The following is a 21,019-nucleotide window of genomic DNA, read 5'->3' on the forward strand; positions in this document are numbered from 1 at the left end:
CGTTGTCTTCATGTTTTAATTCATTACACTTTATCCATGATAGAAAAACATCTTTTGTATGAGTATTATTCAATAGGCACAATAAACATTAATGCTTATAAGCACGATAAATCTATAAAGTAACACTTTTTAAAACTATGAAAATCAAAATCATGTCAATTGACCAAGATTTTACATATCTTAATCAATGTACTGTTTAACGAGAAGAGGTGACCAGTTATATGCTATGAAAGTCTTAGGAGGCTATGTATTTGTGTTGTATTAGAGGTACTCGTATTTTAAATATTTTTAACAGAAAAATGGAAAGAACATTTAAAGCATTGTTTTATCCAATCCTGATCAAATAGAATAGTTTCGATGTTCGTGCAGGATTACATAGTTCCTAAGGTGTTCATATCATCCAAAACCAAAATTCAAATAAATCCTTATATACTTTCTAAATTGTCACATATATTTGATTTAATTTGTTTAAATGGAATAATGTATATTTCCTTAGGTAAACGTTTCACAACATTGTGTTTAACTGAATTTTTTTGAGTCACAGAATATTTCGATAGCGCTTTCAGCAAACAGACAGAAGTCGTATTTCGCATTACGCCAAGGAATTTACAATGCAGCGGTATTAGAATGTCTCTACAAACATATTAATTTGCAAGCACCCTCAGGTACTATGGATTCAAGATGTTCAAATGATACACCCGGAGGTAGGGGGTTACAAGTGAAGAACAAAGTTAGTGTGTGAATACATAAAGAAAAATCTCATTCTTTAGAACAACAATACTGATTAGTCATATTGATATGCCAGCATCCACAGGTAGTGCAGATTCAAATATACGTATTTGTTTAAATCTTGACCCGGAATGTAGGATGGGGCCTCAGTAAAGGATACGTTTTACGTCGTACTCTCGAGGCAGGGCCAGTAACTGTCATATTGATATGCAAGCATCATCATGAAGTGCAGATTCCAAGTTATCTAAATCATGATTCTGGAGGGTTAGATGAGGCCAACATCAATGCTTTTTGTACTTCTGTTCATGTATGTCTGACATGTTTTCACTTTAGTAAATTATTTTTCGATAGTATTTTGTAATTCTTATATTTACATGTTAAAACAGAAGTCGCTTTTAATACATTTGGTCATTTTTCTCACTGATAGTAGATCCAATCTGTCCCACGTAGGCATTCAAAGTTCCACTACATGCACCTCATACATAGGAGAGCTCTTATCCCGAAACAGGCGTATTAGAACCCATAAAATACCACATAAACCAAGGTATATTATATGATTACCTTCTTCACAATGATCTCCTGTCCAGCCCAGAGTACATGAACATCTGTAGGAACCTCGAGTATTGGAGCAGGTTCCGTTATTTACACAGGGATTGTTGGGCGAGCACTCATCAATATCTGTCAACAAGATAACCATTTACAGATTTATCATTTAATTTGTTTCACAAGAAATTATATTGCATTTTTATTTGAGAGAAAGAAAGAATTAAAGCCAATATCTTGTTAACTGTATTTGAAGTTGTGAAAATCAAAAACACATATTTTTTGGAAAGTTACACTACGACAAAATGAATTTGATACCCTTTTCACACGTGGTACCCGTCCATCCTGGTTTGCATGTGCAAGTGAAGGATCCTTCGTTATTATGACATGTTCCACCATGCTGGCATGGGAGCTGTTCACATTCATTCACATCTGATAAATGTAAACAATAAATAGTTTTACTCCACCAATCTTAACGAGTTGAGATATAACTAAGGGTTAACTTGTGAATCCATATATACCTTCATTTATTTCATTAAATCAATTTTCTTTCAGCACCACATGGTGGAATATTACCTGTCTGACAATTCTGTCCTTCCCAACCGACAACACATTTACATTTGTAAGATCCCTCTGTATCCACACACGTGCCGCCATTTTGACAAGGTGCTGATATCAAACACTCATTTTTATCTGTAAAAACATAAAGAAAGGAGATTTAAATAACTGTATGAAAGATGCAATGATTATCAATGAGTGATTGGTATCTGTCATCTGACAACACTTACTCTCTAAACAATCATGTCCTTGCCAGCCCTCCGTACATTTACATGTGTAGGAGCCTTGGTTGTTGATGCAGGTCCCACCATTGAGACATGGGGAAGTTTTGCATTCATCCACATCTTTAAAAAAAGTAGTTATACACAACTTTATATATCTGGATATTAACCAGCAATACATGATGGTATTACAAATAGTCTACAAATCTGCGTATCCACTTAATGCACTCATACATGTTACTAAATAAAACATTTGCGATTTAATTTGATTATACCTGCTCGACATTGTTTGTCTTGCCAGCCATCAGTGCAGTGACATTTGTACGACCCCAAAGTATTGACACATGTTCCATTGTGCTGACATGGCGAATCTTCACATTCATTTTTGTCTTTAAGAAATAAGAACTATATTCATATCGTTTATAAATACATGTAGATGTGCACTTTTGTTATAGACAGGGTGTGCATAAAATGGTAAAACACAGAATGATAAATAGCATTACTCACCCTCCTCGCAGTCATGGCCTTGCCAGCCTTCCAGACATTTACATTTGTAGGAGCCATCAGTATTGAGGCAGGTTCCTCCATTATTACAAGGATCATTGATGCATTCATTAACATCTACAAAAGGAATCATTTCAATCAGTCAAAAATTCATTGACGCTAATGCAATTATAAAGTTATATCGCTGTATATCAGAGTACAATATTGCCTTCTATGCAGTCTTTCCCTGTCCATCCATTGTTGCAGTCACACTTATACGATCCCTGGCTATTGATGCACGTTCCATTGTTTTCACAAGGTTCGGACAAACACTCATTCTTATCTACAAAAAATGTTCTTGATAAAATTCTACTTCTCCAAGAGCTATATGTCGACAGTGTTATACACGGACTTACATTTTCTGTATTAGTGTAGCTGTATATGTATATTGATATTAGCATGTGCGTTATATATCCAGGTTTGCAACAATAAATCTCAATATAAATAAATTCCGTACAATTATATATATCTGAGTTATTGAGAAATACAATAATTGCAAATTTACCCACGCAAATGTAATGTTTACAGCAGATGTTCATGTTTACAGTAATTACACAGATACATGAGATATTTACAGTAGATGTTCAGGTTCACAGTCATTATACAGATACATGTAATATTTACAGCCGATGTGCAGGTTCACAGTCATTATACAGATACATGTAATATTTACAGCCGATGTTCAGGTTTACAGTAATCATACAGATCGTGTAATATTTACAGCCAATGTTCAGGTTTACAGTCATCATACAGATACGTGTAATATTTACAGCAGATGTCCATAGTAATCATACAGATACATGTAATATTTACAGCCGATGTTCAGGTTTACAGTAATCATACAGATACATGCAATATTTACAGCCGATGTTCAGGTTTACAGTCATTATATAGATACGTGTAATATTTACAGCAAATGTTCATGGTAATCATACAGATACATGTACTTGCCTGTCTGACATTCATGTCCTTCCCAACCCTCAGTGCAGTTACAGATATATGACCCATCGTTATTCAAACACGTGCCTCCATTTTGACAAGGGGAGTTGTCACACTCATTACGATCTGAAACCAATGTCAACATATTTGGTAGAAAAATAATGTTTGCTAAGAAGAGCGAACAACCAGAATACATATTGCATTTGCGCACCTGTTTTACAATCCTCGCCTAGCCATCCTTCCGTGCATGCACAATGGTAGGACCCTTGATTGTTGATACAAGTTCCATTGTGTTGACATGGACTATTCTTACACTCATCCACATCTGTTGAAAAGAAACAATATATATATATATATATATATCAGTACTCTCTAACATACATGCATCCAATACCTGGTATATCTGCAATTACCAAAGGAGCAAGTCAAAACAAGTTTCATAATACTCTTAAATACTTTGTAGTAAATATCGCGATATCTCATTACAGAAAAAAATACCTGTTTCACAATCTGTAATATTACTTGTCCAGCCGTCTGTACAATCACAATAGTATGAGCCATTGCTGTTGATGCAGGTGCCGCCATTTTGGCAAGGGGAGTTATCACATTCGTTGACATCTGTTAAAATGAATTGTGTAACAAATGATTGATGTTTAGTTGTGTAATACATTAAAGATGGATTATTATAGTGATATTGCATACCTTCATCGCAGTTTTTGTCTTTCCATCCACTCATGCAGTCACAATCATAGGACCCTGGTGAATTAATGCAAGTTCCATTGTTTTGACAAGGCTCATTGTCACATTCATTGATGTCTGTTTCAAGGAAAATAAGATTTAGTCAATTGTACAGTTATGGTACTGTTCATTGGCAATTCGTGAGTAAGTTTAATATGTCACTATTATACTGAATGTATTCATGGTTTAAGACTTTTTTCATGAAAATGTATGAATGATCTGTAATGAAAGTGCCTTTATGGGGGTAAAATATTCAAATATAGCACCATGTAATTAAAACAACTTATAGAAATGAAATTCTTTGAAACTAGTGTTACCTATTTCACAATTATGTCCCTGCCAGCCCTCCGTACAATTACACCCGTAAGATCCCTCAGTGTTGATGCAGGTACCACTATTCTGACAGGGGGAATTCTCACATTCATTTACATCTATAACATAAAATAACATTTAAACGATGGTAAATGATATTTAGAAAACATATCACGCAGACACACACACGGTGTATATGTATAAAGAAGCATTTCTTGAGTACCAGTGTTACAGTCTTTGCCCTTCCATCCCACAGTACAATCACATTTGTAGGACCCCTGGTTGTTGATACAGGTGCCATTGTGTCGACAAGGTGATTGCTCACATTCATTCTTATCTATAAAATAAACATAATCATTAGACAAGTAGAATCTATATATAAATTTGAAACATCTCCATGTCAGTGAAATTTTTTTTGAAAGGGACATCAAACAGTATACAATCAATCATACAAATTTGAATTCTTTTTCATTTTTAAGCACATTTGATTGTAAAATGACAGCATTTCAGTAGAATAAAAGTATTTGACACATCGGCTAGACATAAAAAGGTATACTAAGTTTCCGTGTACAATGCAGAAATCGACTTTGTATGTGAAAAATGTACCTTCTTCGCAATTGTGTCCCTTCCAACCTCCCGCACAAGAGCAGGTGTATGATCCCTCGTTGTTCGTACATGTTCCATTGTTGTGGCATGGGGAGTTGTTACATTCATTAACATCTGAAAATGGCAAAGAACTTCATTGATGAAAAATAAAGACAGTTAAATTATGCTTATACCCAATCCAAATGCTAACGATTATAATACATACCAGTAATTGAAACTGAATTTTTTGAAAGCTGCAAAGTTTACATACATTTAGTGTACACATTTTAATGAATACATTTATTCATGAATCGCTGTAGTAAAATTTCAGTAAATGTGCTATTTTTGCTACTTTTTCAACATGTACGTTCGGTATGCAAGGTGAAGATAACGAACAGTGATCAATCTAAACAAATTGGTTAACAATGCTTCGCACAAAAGGGGTGCTTGCAAATTCCACAGAGAGTTTATCAGAGTGAATAAAAGTGGTTCATCTAGGAAGGTTTCGTAATGGTATTTTTGTAACTGTTACCAGTTTTGCAGTCTTTATTTTTCCAACCATCGGTACAATCACAGGTGTAGGAGCCAACGGTATTAATACACGTGCCATTGTTTTCACATGGAGCCAGCTCACATTCGTCAACATCTGAAAGAGGTGTTACAATCTAACATGAACTTTTTGTTGATCATTTTGTTGTGCAGGAGTGCTTGCTGCTGAATACAACTTAAAAATAATATGGTACATTTGGAAATATATTGACTTGATATTGCTATACACAAGAATTTGGAAGATACTACGTACCTATCTGGCAATTTTGGCCCTTCCACGCCTTCGTACAGTTGCAGATATATGATCCTTTATTATTGATACAGGTACCGTTGTGTTTACATGGGGAGTTGGCACATTCATTCACATCTACAGAACATTATCAAATTGTCAGATTTTCTCTCAAGATATAGCGCGATTCGAATAAATATATCATGCAAAGTTGCTGCAATGTTATGTGCTTTACATGCTTTAGAAATGTAGTAAACTAAGTGGGAAATGAATCCTAAAATGTTTTGTGCAGATGTCAGATAATTTGCTGACTATGTGAAATACAGGATGATATACCCGATTCGCAGTCATGTCCCGTCCATCCTGCCATACATTCGCATGTATAAGAACCTTCATTGTTCAAACAAGTTCCATTATGTTCACAAGGCATATTGTTCTCACATTCATCGAAGTCTAAAATGCAAAATATCGAAATGGATTGCCACATTGAAAACACCTACATTATCCCTATTGAAGATTCATACATAAGTTAGGAATTTGTTATCCATGTTAGAACATACCTTCATCGCAGTGTTTGCCTTTCCACCCCGCTGTACAGCTACAGATATAAGACCCCTTATTGTTTGTGCATGTTCCGTTATTCTGACATGGTTCTTTAACGGTGCATTCATTTATATCTGAAACGTATTAAACACAATTATGAATAATAAACATCTTGCTTTGATCTGCTGGACAAAACGTTACATAACTTTATTTCATATCGTTACTAACCATCATCACAATGTTGGCCTTGCCATCCAATCGTACAGGTACAAGTATACGACCCATCATTATTATGACACGTTCCATTGTTCTGACAGGGGCCATTTTCTGTGCATTCGTTGATATCTGATGTTAGAAAGATTAAAAGTTTGAAAAATAAACATGTTATTGATAATGAAACCACAAAATTATTGACACATTGGGTGGAGAGAAATCTTACCGATATCACAATTTTGTCCCTTCCAACCATCCACACACACGCATTTATACGAGCCGTCATTGTTGATACAAGTAGCATTATTTTGACATGGGTCATTCACATCGCATTCATTTATATCTATAAAAAAAAAGTTGTCAACAACGTGAATTATTTACGGTTATTTTACCTGTATCATTGATATAACAGTTTTGACAAATCCTGCTTACCATCCTGACAATCGTGATTCTGCCAACCTTCCATGCAGTCACACTGATAGGAACCCTGAGTGTTAATACAGGTCCCGTTATGCAGACAAGGGGATCCACCTGGTGCCTTACATTCATCATCATCTAAAAATATTTGGCATAAGAATTAATGTCATTAGAATTTGCTCATTTTAAAAACAGCAATTAAAATACAACTATTTTCACAAAAATATATTTGCATTCAGAAGATTTTTTCTCTCACTTCGATGTGGTTGTAGTGTTTCAAATTCATGCCAATGATATTAAATCAGTTGGCAGCACTAAACACGATGCCAAATCACGATTCAGATGACTCATGTGACAATTGATGATACATTGAAAATGAGGTCTCAATTTTCCTTTATCTAAAGTGTTTGTCGTCTTGAGCAAAAAATGGAAACAAAATTAAAAGCTAACTATAGACTTTCTTAAGGAGGCACAACACACCACCGTAATAAAAGACTTTTTTCTAGCAGGGGTTTTAATTTTGATTTCATATTACTTTCTACAAAACCTGCATACTTTAACTAAAGAAGTTAAATTTGAAAGTTTTCAATTGCTTTCAATCTTTCACTTTCCATCCACATCAGATTTTTCTAGGGGTTATTTCTCCATAAATATTTTCCCGTGAATTAGCACAAGAAGCAAAAAGAACTTCGAATTTTCCCATCAATCATAAAATCATGTGACCACCTGTACTTGCTGTTCCATTTAGTGTTCTTTCTTTATGTATTTTAAAAATATGCAACTGTAAAAGCTTATATCATAGATCAAAACCTTCTTTTATAGTCAGTTCAACTGGTGTTAATGTAAATATAACAAATGAGGCTTGGTTTTGTTGTCATTGTTGATGCAAATATAAACAATAAGGCGTGATTTTGTTGTCATTGTTGATGCAAATATAAACAATAAAGCGTGATTTTGTTGTCGTTGATGTAAATATAAACATTGAGGCGTAGTTTTGTTGTCATGGTTTATGTAAATATAAACAATAAGGCGTGGTTTTGTTGTCATGGTTTATGTAAATATAAACAATGAGGCGCGTATTTGTTGTCATTTGTTATGTAAATATAAACAATGAGGCGTGGTTTTGTTGTCATTGTTGATGCAAATATAAACAATGAGGCGTGGTTTTGTTGTCATGGTCTATGTAAATATAAACAATGCGGCGTGGTTTTGTTGTCATTATTAATGTAATACATGTCTAAACAATGAGGCGTGGTTTTGTTGTCTTTGTTGATGTAAATATAAACAATAAGGCGTGGTTTTGTTGTCATTGTTGGTGAATATGACGGTCAACAACATTGTCGTAAAATTTGCATAAAGAGATTATGTATCTCATGTAATCTTCCAACAATGCTAGTGTTCATCATACCCTCAATGCTGAAAACGAACTACACTTCTCTATTCTGATATATACTGTATCTTACCCTTCTCACAAATATCCCCAATCCATCCCTTCATACAATCACACGAATATGACCCAATATTATTGATGCAGGTTCCATTATTGAGACATGGCATTGAAGTACATTCATCATTATCTGTGAAGTGGACCAAAATGTCAACAATTATATAACATGATTATGGCAATGCATGGGTGACATCACGTTAATGTTTTGATGGGGGTTTTGGTGTGTATTTGGAGTTTACCTTTATTAAACTCGATGAAAAAAAATGTTCAAACCATCCTTGATTTACTCACCGCCATTGCAGTGTTTGCCCTGCCAGCCCTCTGTACATTCACAGACATACGACCCATTACTGTTATGGCAAGTACCATTGTTTTTACATGGAGACAGCAAACATTCATCAATGTCTGGAAAGATTTTATATGCCGTGTTAACAAATTTCATAGGCTCAACTGATCAACAAAAGAATTCGTTCGGTTCATTTCGTTTTTATTTGCAAATGTTTTTAAAGTATGTGTAATTTCGCAAACTAATTTAACGAATGCATCACATAAAATTCCTCTTTTACAAAGAATTAAATGATTGATAATTGCTTCATGATGTGTGTTGTGTTTTGCAGATCTGAAGCATTTGACGAAACATTACATATGGTAATTAGTACCCGTTTTGCAGTTCGTTCCACTCCACCCCCTCGTACAGCTGCACGTGTAAGATCCTTCATTATTGATACACGTTCCATTGTTTTCGCATGGCGAGTACACACTGCATTCATCCAAATCTGTTGTGTGGATTTAAAATGGTACTAGCATTCTTTCACAATCAGAACTAATTTAAGAGCTAGTGATAACAATGCTGTTTATGAAAATTTATAACAAGTGTGCTCAAAACAACTGTGTCCTATATACTTTTTAATACACTAAGATACACTGTTAACATACCGATGTGACAATCATGTCCCTGCCAGCCCTCTGTACAGTTACATTGGTATGAACCCATCGAGTTTACACAGGTGCCATTGTTTTGGCATGGCGACCACTGGCACTCATTGATGTCTATTTTCAAAGAAAACGATCGAATTTAAAATATCTTTTTGTTTCTGAATATGAAAATGTCACTATTTGGGGTAGGCGAATCGAAGTATTATATAATAATTAAGTGAAAATAAATATCTTCGCTATTATAATCTAAAGAATGCTTGGAATTATGGCTATTTGATTTTCAAATGTTTCATGGTGGACATAATTTATTTTCATTTTGCATCAGAATGTGCGCACTACCAGCAAATCCATACCATTATGTAACAATGTTTAAAATACCAGCTACTTTTTATTTTGCTTATTGACGTTCACATTGATAAAATGGCAATAGTTTTCATAGTTTTACTTGAATGATTAACGTCCTTTATCTTTACAGAAGCATTTCCTTTGGTCTTGTAAAAGACAGCATTTTCATTGATGTGACAAATATTGAATACTTCATCATCTACAGCTTCATGAAACCAGAACCATAGATTCATACCGAGGGATATCTGTTCTAGAAACATGCATATACAAACTTACCAGTTTTACAGTCATATTCAGTCCAGCCTGGTGCACAGACACAGGAATAAGATCCATCGTTGTTAACACAAGTACCATTATTTTGACAAGGAGACGACTTGCATTCGTTCTTATCTGTCATTTGAAAAAAGAAAGTGTTCTTTTGTATTCTGAGATTCAACTCACACTCTATATATATATCTGTGGTATGAATCACCTACTGCGTGATTAAAAACGTTGCTATATCTGATTGTGATAAGTTATTGAACTAAGTATGAATAGGTCCTTGCATGATACATAATTCAAATGCTACTTATATATAGTTTATAAATGAAGTACAGTCTTAAGCATGGAAAAAATGTTGATAACAAGATATAAATAACACAACTGCAATGATACGTTTTTGTACTTATCCAACTACATGTAATGAGCTATTCATACATCATTGCACCCCTTTTGTTATTGCCAAAATCAAACAGCACGTATACTTACCAATATCACAATGTTGTCCCATCCATCCCTCTGAACACTCACAACTGTATGAACCATTGTTGTTATGACAAGTTCCATTATTGATGCAAGGTTCAAATTCCAAACATTCGTTCACATCTACGAAATTATATGAAAAGGTGAAGATAACGTACAGTGATCAAACGAATAACTCCTATAAGGAATACAAAAAAGAGTAATGGGCAGACACGGACTCCTAGATATACCAGAGGTGGGATCAGGTGATTAGAAGGAGTAAGCATCCCCTGTCGACCGGTCATAAGTCCTATATCTTGATCAGATAAACGGATTATATAGTCAATGTCAGTGTGTAAAGAACTGCCTGAAAATTGGCATCTAACACATCAGACAGCATTTGACCCAATCACAGGTTGTATTGGTAAACTGGATCGTTAAAACGACCATAGAATTAGCGAAATGCCGACTTTAAACGTGACTGTTGAAACCCCTATCCCATCAACTTGTTTTTCAGTAGCCGGCCTTGGTTTAAAAATTTATCATATGCAGAACAAGCTCCTGCATATCGAATCAGTCGACAGACAAAAAACGTCTGCTTCATACTTAGATATTTGATTGAAAATAGATATTAACGGCAAACTAACAACTCAAATTTATGACAAACGGGATGATTTTAGCTGCAGCCTATGCTTGGAGCTTACAGCCTTTGAGCAGGGAGGAAACTTTATTGTGCTACACCTGCTGTGACACGGGGTCTCAGTTTTTGCGGTCTCATCCGAAGGACCACCCCATTTAGTCGCCTCTTATGACAAGGAAGGGATGCCGAGGACCTATTCTAACCCATATCCTCAAGGGAAGAAAACTTCAAACATTTGCCTTAGTATTTGAAATGATTGTTGCTGACTTAAAATGTACAGTATGAGATACATAAAGTACTTCAAATGCATGTTGCTGACAAAAAGATACACCCTATGAGGAAGATAATTAGTTCAAATCACTGTTGTTGACTAGGAAACACATGAAATTAATAATGTAGTTCATTCACACAAAAAGACAAATAATGGATCTTTATAATACTGCTCCATAGAGAGTTTTTGAATTAAAAACCAATCCTTGATTTCTATATCAAATTCCTACATACCTTTGTCACAATGCTGGTCCCTCCATCCACTCTCGCATGTACAAACATAGGAACCCTCACTGTTGGTACAGTTTCCATTGTTCTGACACAGCTCAAATACAGTACACTCATCTACATCTAAAACGATAATTTTTACTTGTCTTTACTTATACATTTCTGCCATTTAGTTGTCTGTGGTACTGTGGTATAATAATGTAAATATAAGGTATTCTTGTTTAGTAAGTTTTGAAGAGTTGTAATACCTTTTTCGCAGTTGTGACTTTCCCAGCCGACTGTACAGTTACATATGTAGGAACCATCGTTATTAATACACGTACCGTTGTTCTGACACGGAAATTCCAAACATTCATTTCGATCTATAATGGTAAATTAAAATTTTTCTCAGCATTTTTTTAAAAATTCAAACGAGGAATCAACGTGTATAGAAGAAAAGTGAAGATAACGAACAGTGACCAATCTCACAACTCTATACAAAATAGAGAGTTGGGCAAACATGAATCCCTGGATATACAGTGTGCCGAGAACGACCTAACAATATGTCCTTTTCACCACCATTTACTGACCTTCCTTGCAATCCTTATCCTCCCAGCCGTCGTCACAAGTACATGTGTATGATCCAATAGTGTTGGAGCACGTGCCATTATGTTGACAAGGTGTTTGAAGACATTCATCCTCATCTTAGATATCAAGTGGGATTTACAGAAATAAACAAAAACAAGAAAAATGAATTTAGTATGATTTCTCATTGATATAGAAAAGATTAATCAATGCATTGTAAATGTGTTATCATTGGAAAACACCCTCAATATAGGGTAGGAGTAAAATGGAGTTTACATGTACCTTCATCACAGTGTTGTCCATGCCATCCCTTCGTGCACATACACATATACGATCCATTGTTGTTGATACATGTACCGTTATTTTGGCATGGTTCGTATTCGGTACATTCATCGATATCTACAAAGACACACAACCGAATCTTTCAAACATCTCTTGACAAAGATCATCGGTTTATTTGAAGAATTGTAGTTTTCTTTTAGCAGACCTTTATCACAGTTATGGGCACTCCAGCCTGCGGTACAGTTACAGAAATATGACCCCTCGGTGTTAGAACAGGTACCATTGCTTTGACAGGGTGAATCCAAACATTCGTTTACATCTAAAATTGAAGCAGTAATATTCAACTAAAGGAATATAAGACAGGCTATTACAGGCTATCGGTCTTCATCAAAGGGAAGAAATCTACTTAAAGTTCAATTCATGAAATTAAGCACTGGCGCACTAAGTACTGTAATCCCTACAGGGACTACAGACTTTGATGGGTAACTGTTCAGGTGGTATGAGCATGTGCAAAAGTTACACTGGAATCCTTTGAACAAGATACATGTGTAAACATCAGATTAGTTACAATGACTTAGTCATTGCAACCCGCTTTTATGGCTGTTAAATTTCTCCTGATTAATAGGCAATATAGTACTTGCTTTTACTTATTAATGCCAATTTTCCTTGAGAAGGATTGTAGTAAGATGGAATGCAATGACACTGTGTGTATTATCGTGAAGGACAGACAAAGGAACATATTATCCCTCATCAAAGTGTCCTATGCCACTGGGACATGGACTAGTAGCGATGTGAAAATATTATGCGGATACAACCGGGTTCTTGTACTTGCCTTTTTTACAGTTAACACCTTGCCACCCAGGAGCACATTTGCATTCATATGAACCTAGGTTATTTTGACATGTTCCATTATTTAAGCAAGGATCTTCTGCACACTCATCAGCATCTATAATACAAATTACAGTCAACAAATTATATGCTATTTTCTGAACATTAATAATTCATTAGAGACAAGAAAAGAGATAGCGAGATATCTTACCATCATTGCAGTGTTTTCCAAGCCAGTTATCTGTACAGATACATGCGTAAGATCCATTGTTGTTTACACAAGTTCCGTTATTCTCACATAACTCTGCCCCCAAACACTCATTAATATCTGTGCATGAACAACATATATATTTTATTATATTGTATGCAGAATGGACATAAAACATTAGATTTATAACCGTACGGAAATGGATTTAGACGATAATCCTGAAAATAACCAGTAGGGAACTCGTAGCTGTATACAGTATACACCTTGTGGGTGATAACATCAGATTCCAAAGATTATGATTGATATCTCACCATCACCACAGTGTTGTCCTTCCCATCCTTCCATACATCTACAGACATAGGACCCTCTGTTATTCAAACACGTTCCATTGTTTTCACAAGGTCCGTATAGCTGACATTCATTTTTATCTACAATGAAATAAATTGAACAGAAAATTTAAATATGTAATATGCATATGGTGAGGATTTTGTATACTTCTTAGAGTCAGTAAATTAGATGTATTGAACAAAATGTTGATCACTAAACGAAAAGCAAGAAAGTTATTTCAGAACTGTTAGTTTCGAAACAATTTATAGATAATCTGTTTGAAAAAATCAAAGCGGTTATTAATATTTGATGCAGCAAATGTTGAGACTATCATGTATTATTTCCTTTGTATGATACATATTTGAGTAATGTCGACTAGTTTGTCCGCTTCATATAAAACAATGAATGCATACTATAGATACATGTAATTTTTACAATTGTCGTATATCAGATTTTGTAAGGTAATTGTTTCCTTCATAACTATGTCTTAAATCAAGTTGAAAGTTTTTGCATGCGAGTGATTTTATTGAAAAATATATTACACAAGAACATTTTGTTTATCACCTACAAACATTTTTGGGAACAGTGAGAGACATCAGTGGTTTTTTTTTAAATTCACCTCTGAGAGCATTTACGTCTCCTGACATAACATAAACATGATCCCGTTACAACTGTTATGTATAGAAGGTACCAATACCTTGTTCACAGTCGTGTCCATGCCAGCCATCTGTACACTGGCATACGTAGGAGCCGTTGGTATTGTAACATGTTCCATTGTTTTGACAAGGATCAAGAACAACACATTCATCGAAATCTGTGAAAAATGTCAAAAACTGTAAGTTTTTCGTACCGTAAAATAATGACGTGATGATATGATCATTAAATGTTGCTGTAAACATATGTAATTACCTTCTTTACAATCTTTGTTTTGCCAGCCGTCTGTGCAGTTGCAGAAGTATGATCCGTCGATGTTGATACAGGAACCGTTATGATGACAGGGAACAAACGAACACTCATTGGTATCTAAAGAGAATAAGGTTTTACGTAAGACTCAACAAAGTGACCAAAACTACGATGCAGGAGTCTTGGAGAAGAGATACAGTCATTCCAATCAACTTTCCTGGCATTAGTTTTTTTTTATACGTATACTGTTGAGCTCTTTGTTTTATGGATAAACATTGCATTTTGCTACACACTTAGTTCTGTTGTCTAAGATCACCAGGAAAGCAACATTTTTATTCAACGACAAATTATGAAACCATCTTACATCACACACAAAGCATTCACCTTTATATTTACCAACAAAAGAGTACACAGTTTCTAAATCATGTAGAAGATATTTACCATTTTCACAATGAAAGCCCTCCCATCCTGCCTTACATTCACAAGAGTAAGCCCCTCTGTTGTTGACGCATGTTCCATTATGTTGACAAGGAGAATAACGCTGACATTCATCAATATCTAAAACCAGTCATCATCATTTCAAAAAAGAAATATCAGTCAATCAAATCTGCGAAATGTCAATCAATAACAAAGACTGAAGTATTAACCTGTCCCGCAATTTTTGTTTTCCCATCCTGGAGTACAGTTGCATTCGTAAGAACCATTATTGTTGATACAAGTGCCGTTGTTTTGGCAGGGGGAGTTTACAAGACATTCATCCACATCTACATGATAGGAAAAAGGTTAAGTACAAAGATTTTGTTTCAAATCATGAAATTTAAAGCTGTAGTAAGAAATTACCGTCTCTACAATCTTTATCCTGCCATCCTTCTGTGCAGTTACACACATAGGACCCCATAGTATTGATGCATGTCCCATTATTTTGACAAGGCAAACCTTTGCATTCGTCGTCATCTGAGAATACACATACAATAGTAATTATGTAATACATATACCTAAAATAACATTCATTTATCCTCTTCACAAAGGATGTTGGCTTACCATCACATGAAGCATGAAATAGTATTTCTGATTTTAAGATAAGTATAGACTTATTTTTAAAAATGTATTTAAATCAACCGATGCGGAGAAATTAAGAGAGCATAACAATATTTGATTCTGGGAACAATGTCTTAAACGGCAGAAAATGTAAACGTATGAATTGTTATCTTCACAATTTACCAATATCACAGTGTTTTCCACGCCATCCATCTTCACAATTGCATTCATAAGATCCATGGTTGTTAATACAAGTTCCGTTGTTTTCACACGGTACTTTCATAATACACTCGTTAAAATCTAGAGAGAAATTAAAATTTTTCGATTGAAAGTATAAGAGGTAAAGAAAATGATTTAAATATTGAGTATCTGGACACATATGACAGTATAATAAAGAATGTCAAATTAACACATGTTAAACACTCACCGTCTTGACAATGTTGACCCTGATAACCTTCCATGCATTCACATGTGTAAGACCCGTTATTGTTGTGACATGTTCCATTATTTTCACATGGTTCCATGTTGCATTCGTTCAAATCTATAACATTATTTGTTGTACAATTTTATTCAATGGCGATTTTAGAGAGAAAGTATCCTAAAATGTGATTAAAAGACTTTTCGGGGAGAGAGTCTTCACCTTTATGACAATTTGTATCCTGCCATCCTGCTTGGCAATGACAAACATAAGAACCATATGTATTTTCACAGGTACCGTTGTTCTGACATGGTTCAGTTACATTGCACTCATTGATGTCTGTGGAAAATGTAAATAAATAGGTTTCAAATATTATTCCAAGGGGCGGTAATATCAGCTTGCAGAAATAAGTGAAATATTATTTAAACGTACATGTAGGCATTTAATAGATTATGATATTCATCTTAACGTTTGAAAAACAATAAATAGCTGACCATTTTCACAATGTGGTCCTTCCCACCCCTCCACACATCGACACGCATAGGATCCGTTGGTGTTCACACAGCTACCGCCATTTTCACATACACCTATGAGCTCACATTCGTTGGCGTCTGAAAATACAAGAAACCATTCTAAATAGTTTTTCAGAACTAAAGACTTTGGACCCACACTGTCATATTCTCATCATAATTTGTCCCTTATTCAATTTTTGCATGTTTCTCACTCTCATTTTATATAGACGTCAATTAGAAACTCATGCATTCGATTTGTTAAAATTTTTCTGTCTTTTAGGACCGAGTTAAAATTTGACTCTAATTGCAGAGTCGTCTGTAAAACTCATGGACCAGACTTTGTCAAATCAGATTACTTTCGAAGTTTCCCTGAATTTCATCATAATTTCTTTCTTAAAAAGTATTAAATGATGGACTTTAATAAATTACGGGAACATAACAATCTAAATACACTGAGTTAGAAGTGATTATAAGCTAGACCTTCTGTACAGTTTTGTCCTTGCCATCCATCGTCACAGTCACAGAAATAGGAACCGTTAGTGTTTAAACAGAAACCGTGATCACACGGGGAATACAGCTCACATTCGTTCTCGTCTAAACAGAAAAAAGAAGATTTTATTGAATGGCTCACAAAACATCTTTATCGACAACAAACAATTGTACAACATTTAGACCGAGTGGTTGGTCTGCGAACCCCGGTTTAGAAGAAGACTGTTAGATTAAAGGGTATAGGGAAGATGGCGATGGATATATAATATTATGTATTATATAACAATGATTAAGGAAGGCGATATGGCATGCTGTATATGTATTAATACCTTCCGAGTAATAATCCCAGGGTCTGTAAAATAAACTTATCTTTTCATTACTTGGACGGAAATAGAATCCAATGGTACATTACCATGAAAAGAATATCTAAACTTATCCGACACAAGAATTTTATACCCAATAGAAAACAATATCCTTAAACACAACCTATGTGACAGAGTTTTCCTTTCCACCCGTTTTCACAGTCGCAGATAAAAGATCCTTCGTTGTTTATGCAAGTTCCGTTATTTTCACAAGGAGAATCGCTACATTCATTGAAATCTGTAAAAGAGATTAAAGCTTGAATAAAAGGTTTTAATAAGAATATATTTAGATATACCTGAACACTTTCAACGAAAGGAAATCAGTTTCAGAGTATCACTTTAAGCACAGATTAAAGTATGTGTGTTTACTCGTTTTGACCAATCTGAAAAAAATATTCTATTCTTTGAAAAAAGAAACTTACATTTGACTACTCGTCGGTAAATATGACGAATAGCAAGAGGGGGGGGGGGGGGCAATCCGTATTTCAATCCGGGTCTTACTAATCTGAATACGTTCAGCCTTGTTTAATGAAGAAGTCGGCGTATAACGACTTAATAAAAAGCGATTAATCAGATACTCACCTTCTTCACAGTTATAGCCTTTCCATCCGAGTGTGCAGTTACAACTGTATGATCCTTGATTGTTAATACAGGTTCCATTGTTTAAGCAAGGATACTTTGTGTTACATTCATCAACATCTAAAAAGAAAATCCGTTTTTAAATATTCTGAGCTCTATAAATGGAATATATTTTAAGGTAAGGGGCTTGAGAAAATAGATACAGCTTTTTAAAACAAAAAAGTCTGTAAGCATTCATCTTCACATGTCGCTGATGAAACCTATGATGGTAAGTAGTTACTAATTACATCGTATATATCGGATACTCTGAAATTTTGTTGCTGGTTTAAAGGATAAAGACTCTTCACACTTAAATTAATGACCGAATTCTCTGTAGAAAATTATCTCTTCTTTATAGAATACAATTTATATACTTTAGACCCTGAGCGGTAATTTCTTTTTTATTTTTATGGTGTGGAGAAATGATCCCATGGACCCTCTCCATCATTATATCGATTCAGTAGAAATACTGCATGTTTTCTGTAAATAAACACCGCTTTGTACCAAATATACATTGTACATGTAGATGAAATTTCAAATATGTGGAAACATGTCTTTTAAGTGAGTTGAAGTTGGCGGAGGGAGATTGACAAGGGTATGAGACGTGTACGTCTCTTCATCCATGTACATCACGTGATGAGATGTGATGACATTCACAGCTCCGGATCAAAAGACGTGGCGACAACAAATCATTTCTGTTTAATGTACAGTGTATTAATTTTACTTTAAGGTGGCTAATTTGGGATTTCATTGCACATAAAATTGTGCAGATAATTTCTACGCATGGTATTTACTCCCTTCTTTACCTTTCAATAAAGAGAAATTTCAATTTTATGTAATATGTCGGCTAATGTTATCAACTGCGTTTACCTGATCAGGATATAGGGCTCACGGCGGGTGTGACCAGTCGACAGGGGATGCTTACTCCTTCTAGGGACCTGATCCTACCTCTGGTGTGTCCAGGGGTCCGTGTTTGCCCAACTATCTATTTTGTATTGATTATAGGAATTGTGAGATTGATCACTGTTCGTTATCTTCACCTCTCATCAATATACTTCTATGATATTACAAAGAAAAGGGTGTCGGGAGAAGGCATATTACAGATTGGTAAGTGCATGGCTTATCATTTTGAAACTAACGTATAAAATGGTGAAGATAACGAACAGTGATTAATGAAAGGCGAAGATAACGAACAGTGATCAATCTCATAAAGAGAGATAGGCAAACACGGATCCCTATCATAACTCCTATAAGGAATACAAAATAAGAGTTGGGCAAACACAGACTCCTGGATGTGCCTGAGTTGGGATCAGGTGCCTTGAAGGAGTAAGCATCCCCTGTCGACCGGTCACACCCGCCGTTAGCCCTATATCTTTGATCAAATAAACAGAGCAACCCGTACGCAAACTCAGTCTGCAAATAACGGTTTAACAATGGGTATAAAACACGTCAAGCAATATTTGATCCAATGACAAGCTGTATTGCCAAACTAGATCGTTATAACGACCATATAATTTGCGAAGAGCGGACATTAAACGACCCTGTTGAAACCCCTGTCATATCAACATTTTCGTCAGTAGCATGCCTTGATTTAAAAACTGATCATATGCAGAATAAGCCCTTTCGTACCGAATCAGTTGAGAGACATAAACATCATATGCAGGTGATAATGGAATATTGCTACATGGGAAGTTGACGATGGAAAAACTGAAATCATCCTGTTTGTCATGAAGTTGAGTTATCAGTTTGCCGTTACCGTCTATATTCAATAAAATATCTAAGTTCGAAGAATATGTGAAAGACTTTGTGATATAATTTATTTCGAGTTCACTTCACTTGGATAGTATATCGAATCAACATATGATTAAAAAGGATTATTGTTGATAGATAAAACGTTGTCAATACATCTAAATATCAAGTTGAAGGCCACGACTAGAGATTGTTTCTTCTCATGTAGACGATGTTGAACAAATTCTTCCCCATAAGAATATCAAAACTGGTCAACTAACAAAGGAGCACAATTCTTGCCCCTGGGAATTTGAACAGACCTTTGGAAGACCTGATCACCAAAGACTACGAATATATTGTCATTGAGGAACTCCAACTCTCTCTCTCCCTCTCTCTCTCATCAAATGTTCTATTAATCTTATATTCTATGAGTGATAAATATCAAACCGTCTTTGCAATCCTCATTTTGCCATCCTTCAGTACAATTACAGGTATACGATCCCAAAGTGTTGATACAGGTGCCATTATTTTCGCATGGGAATAATTCACATTCTAATTCATCTACAAAAGTTCAAATATTTTGACATAACCAGTTGATATAGAATGTTTTATTGCACATACTAGTTAAGAAATAAGAACATACTGATATCATTCACACATACACCGGTAGTTACCTGTGTCACAATCATGTCCCTTCCAGCCCTCCGTACAATTACAAACATAGGATCCATTATTGTTGATACACGTCCCGTTGTTTTGACATGGACTAAACTTTTCACATTCGTTCACATCTAAATGTATAATGTTGATGATGCATTTAATGTATCTATATATAAATATATCTACGAAGTGTACAGGTCTACAGAGTGTTTAGAGTTATATATATATATATATATATATATATATATATATATATATATATATGATCATAATTATGAAGTTGGAATAAATTCTGCTTCATAAGATTATAATTAACAGATCAGCATTAATAAGTACACATTTTCGATGTTCAATTGTGGCCTTCATATAATAATAGA

The 21,019-nt window shown here is 34.9% G+C and overlaps 1 protein-coding gene across 1 annotated transcript in view; it reads right to left on the reverse strand.

Annotated features, from left to right (window-relative positions):
• LOC125660113 (fibrillin-2-like) overlaps positions 1-21,019 on the reverse strand; it is a 64,078-nt gene that overhangs the window by 5,452 nt on the left and 37,607 nt on the right. The window contains exons 52-100 of the mRNA XM_056150763.1: positions 20,657-20,773; positions 20,430-20,543; positions 18,219-18,335; positions 17,761-17,874; positions 17,266-17,379; positions 16,768-16,884; positions 16,496-16,612; positions 16,283-16,396; positions 16,039-16,155; positions 15,658-15,771; positions 15,465-15,581; positions 15,259-15,375; positions 14,824-14,937; positions 14,612-14,728; positions 13,899-14,015; positions 13,591-13,707; positions 13,384-13,497; positions 12,757-12,870; positions 12,552-12,668; positions 12,275-12,388; positions 11,954-12,067; positions 11,712-11,828; positions 10,595-10,711; positions 10,124-10,237; positions 9,503-9,616; positions 9,226-9,342; positions 8,858-8,971; positions 8,583-8,696; positions 7,135-7,257; positions 6,929-7,045; positions 6,718-6,834; positions 6,507-6,623; positions 6,283-6,399; positions 5,971-6,084; positions 5,701-5,814; positions 5,190-5,303; positions 4,807-4,920; positions 4,589-4,702; positions 4,236-4,349; positions 4,032-4,151; positions 3,745-3,858; positions 3,546-3,659; positions 2,764-2,877; positions 2,559-2,672; positions 2,327-2,440; positions 2,061-2,174; positions 1,849-1,965; positions 1,591-1,704; positions 1,291-1,407 (exon numbers count right to left, since the gene is read on the reverse strand). Of these exons, the coding sequence (XP_056006738.1) occupies positions 1,291-1,407; positions 1,591-1,704; positions 1,849-1,965; positions 2,061-2,174; positions 2,327-2,440; positions 2,559-2,672; positions 2,764-2,877; positions 3,546-3,659; positions 3,745-3,858; positions 4,032-4,151; positions 4,236-4,349; positions 4,589-4,702; positions 4,807-4,920; positions 5,190-5,303; positions 5,701-5,814; positions 5,971-6,084; positions 6,283-6,399; positions 6,507-6,623; positions 6,718-6,834; positions 6,929-7,045; positions 7,135-7,257; positions 8,583-8,696; positions 8,858-8,971; positions 9,226-9,342; positions 9,503-9,616; positions 10,124-10,237; positions 10,595-10,711; positions 11,712-11,828; positions 11,954-12,067; positions 12,275-12,388; positions 12,552-12,668; positions 12,757-12,870; positions 13,384-13,497; positions 13,591-13,707; positions 13,899-14,015; positions 14,612-14,728; positions 14,824-14,937; positions 15,259-15,375; positions 15,465-15,581; positions 15,658-15,771; positions 16,039-16,155; positions 16,283-16,396; positions 16,496-16,612; positions 16,768-16,884; positions 17,266-17,379; positions 17,761-17,874; positions 18,219-18,335; positions 20,430-20,543; positions 20,657-20,773 (5,661 nt within the window). The remainder of the gene's footprint in view (positions 1-1,290; positions 1,408-1,590; positions 1,705-1,848; positions 1,966-2,060; positions 2,175-2,326; positions 2,441-2,558; positions 2,673-2,763; positions 2,878-3,545; positions 3,660-3,744; positions 3,859-4,031; positions 4,152-4,235; positions 4,350-4,588; positions 4,703-4,806; positions 4,921-5,189; positions 5,304-5,700; positions 5,815-5,970; positions 6,085-6,282; positions 6,400-6,506; positions 6,624-6,717; positions 6,835-6,928; positions 7,046-7,134; positions 7,258-8,582; positions 8,697-8,857; positions 8,972-9,225; positions 9,343-9,502; positions 9,617-10,123; positions 10,238-10,594; positions 10,712-11,711; positions 11,829-11,953; positions 12,068-12,274; positions 12,389-12,551; positions 12,669-12,756; positions 12,871-13,383; positions 13,498-13,590; positions 13,708-13,898; positions 14,016-14,611; positions 14,729-14,823; positions 14,938-15,258; positions 15,376-15,464; positions 15,582-15,657; positions 15,772-16,038; positions 16,156-16,282; positions 16,397-16,495; positions 16,613-16,767; positions 16,885-17,265; positions 17,380-17,760; positions 17,875-18,218; positions 18,336-20,429; positions 20,544-20,656; positions 20,774-21,019) is intronic.

This window comes from Ostrea edulis, chromosome 9, assembly GCF_947568905.1.
Source record: "Ostrea edulis chromosome 9, xbOstEdul1.1, whole genome shotgun sequence".
Classification (NCBI taxonomy): Eukaryota; Metazoa; Mollusca; class Bivalvia; order Ostreida; family Ostreidae; genus Ostrea; species Ostrea edulis.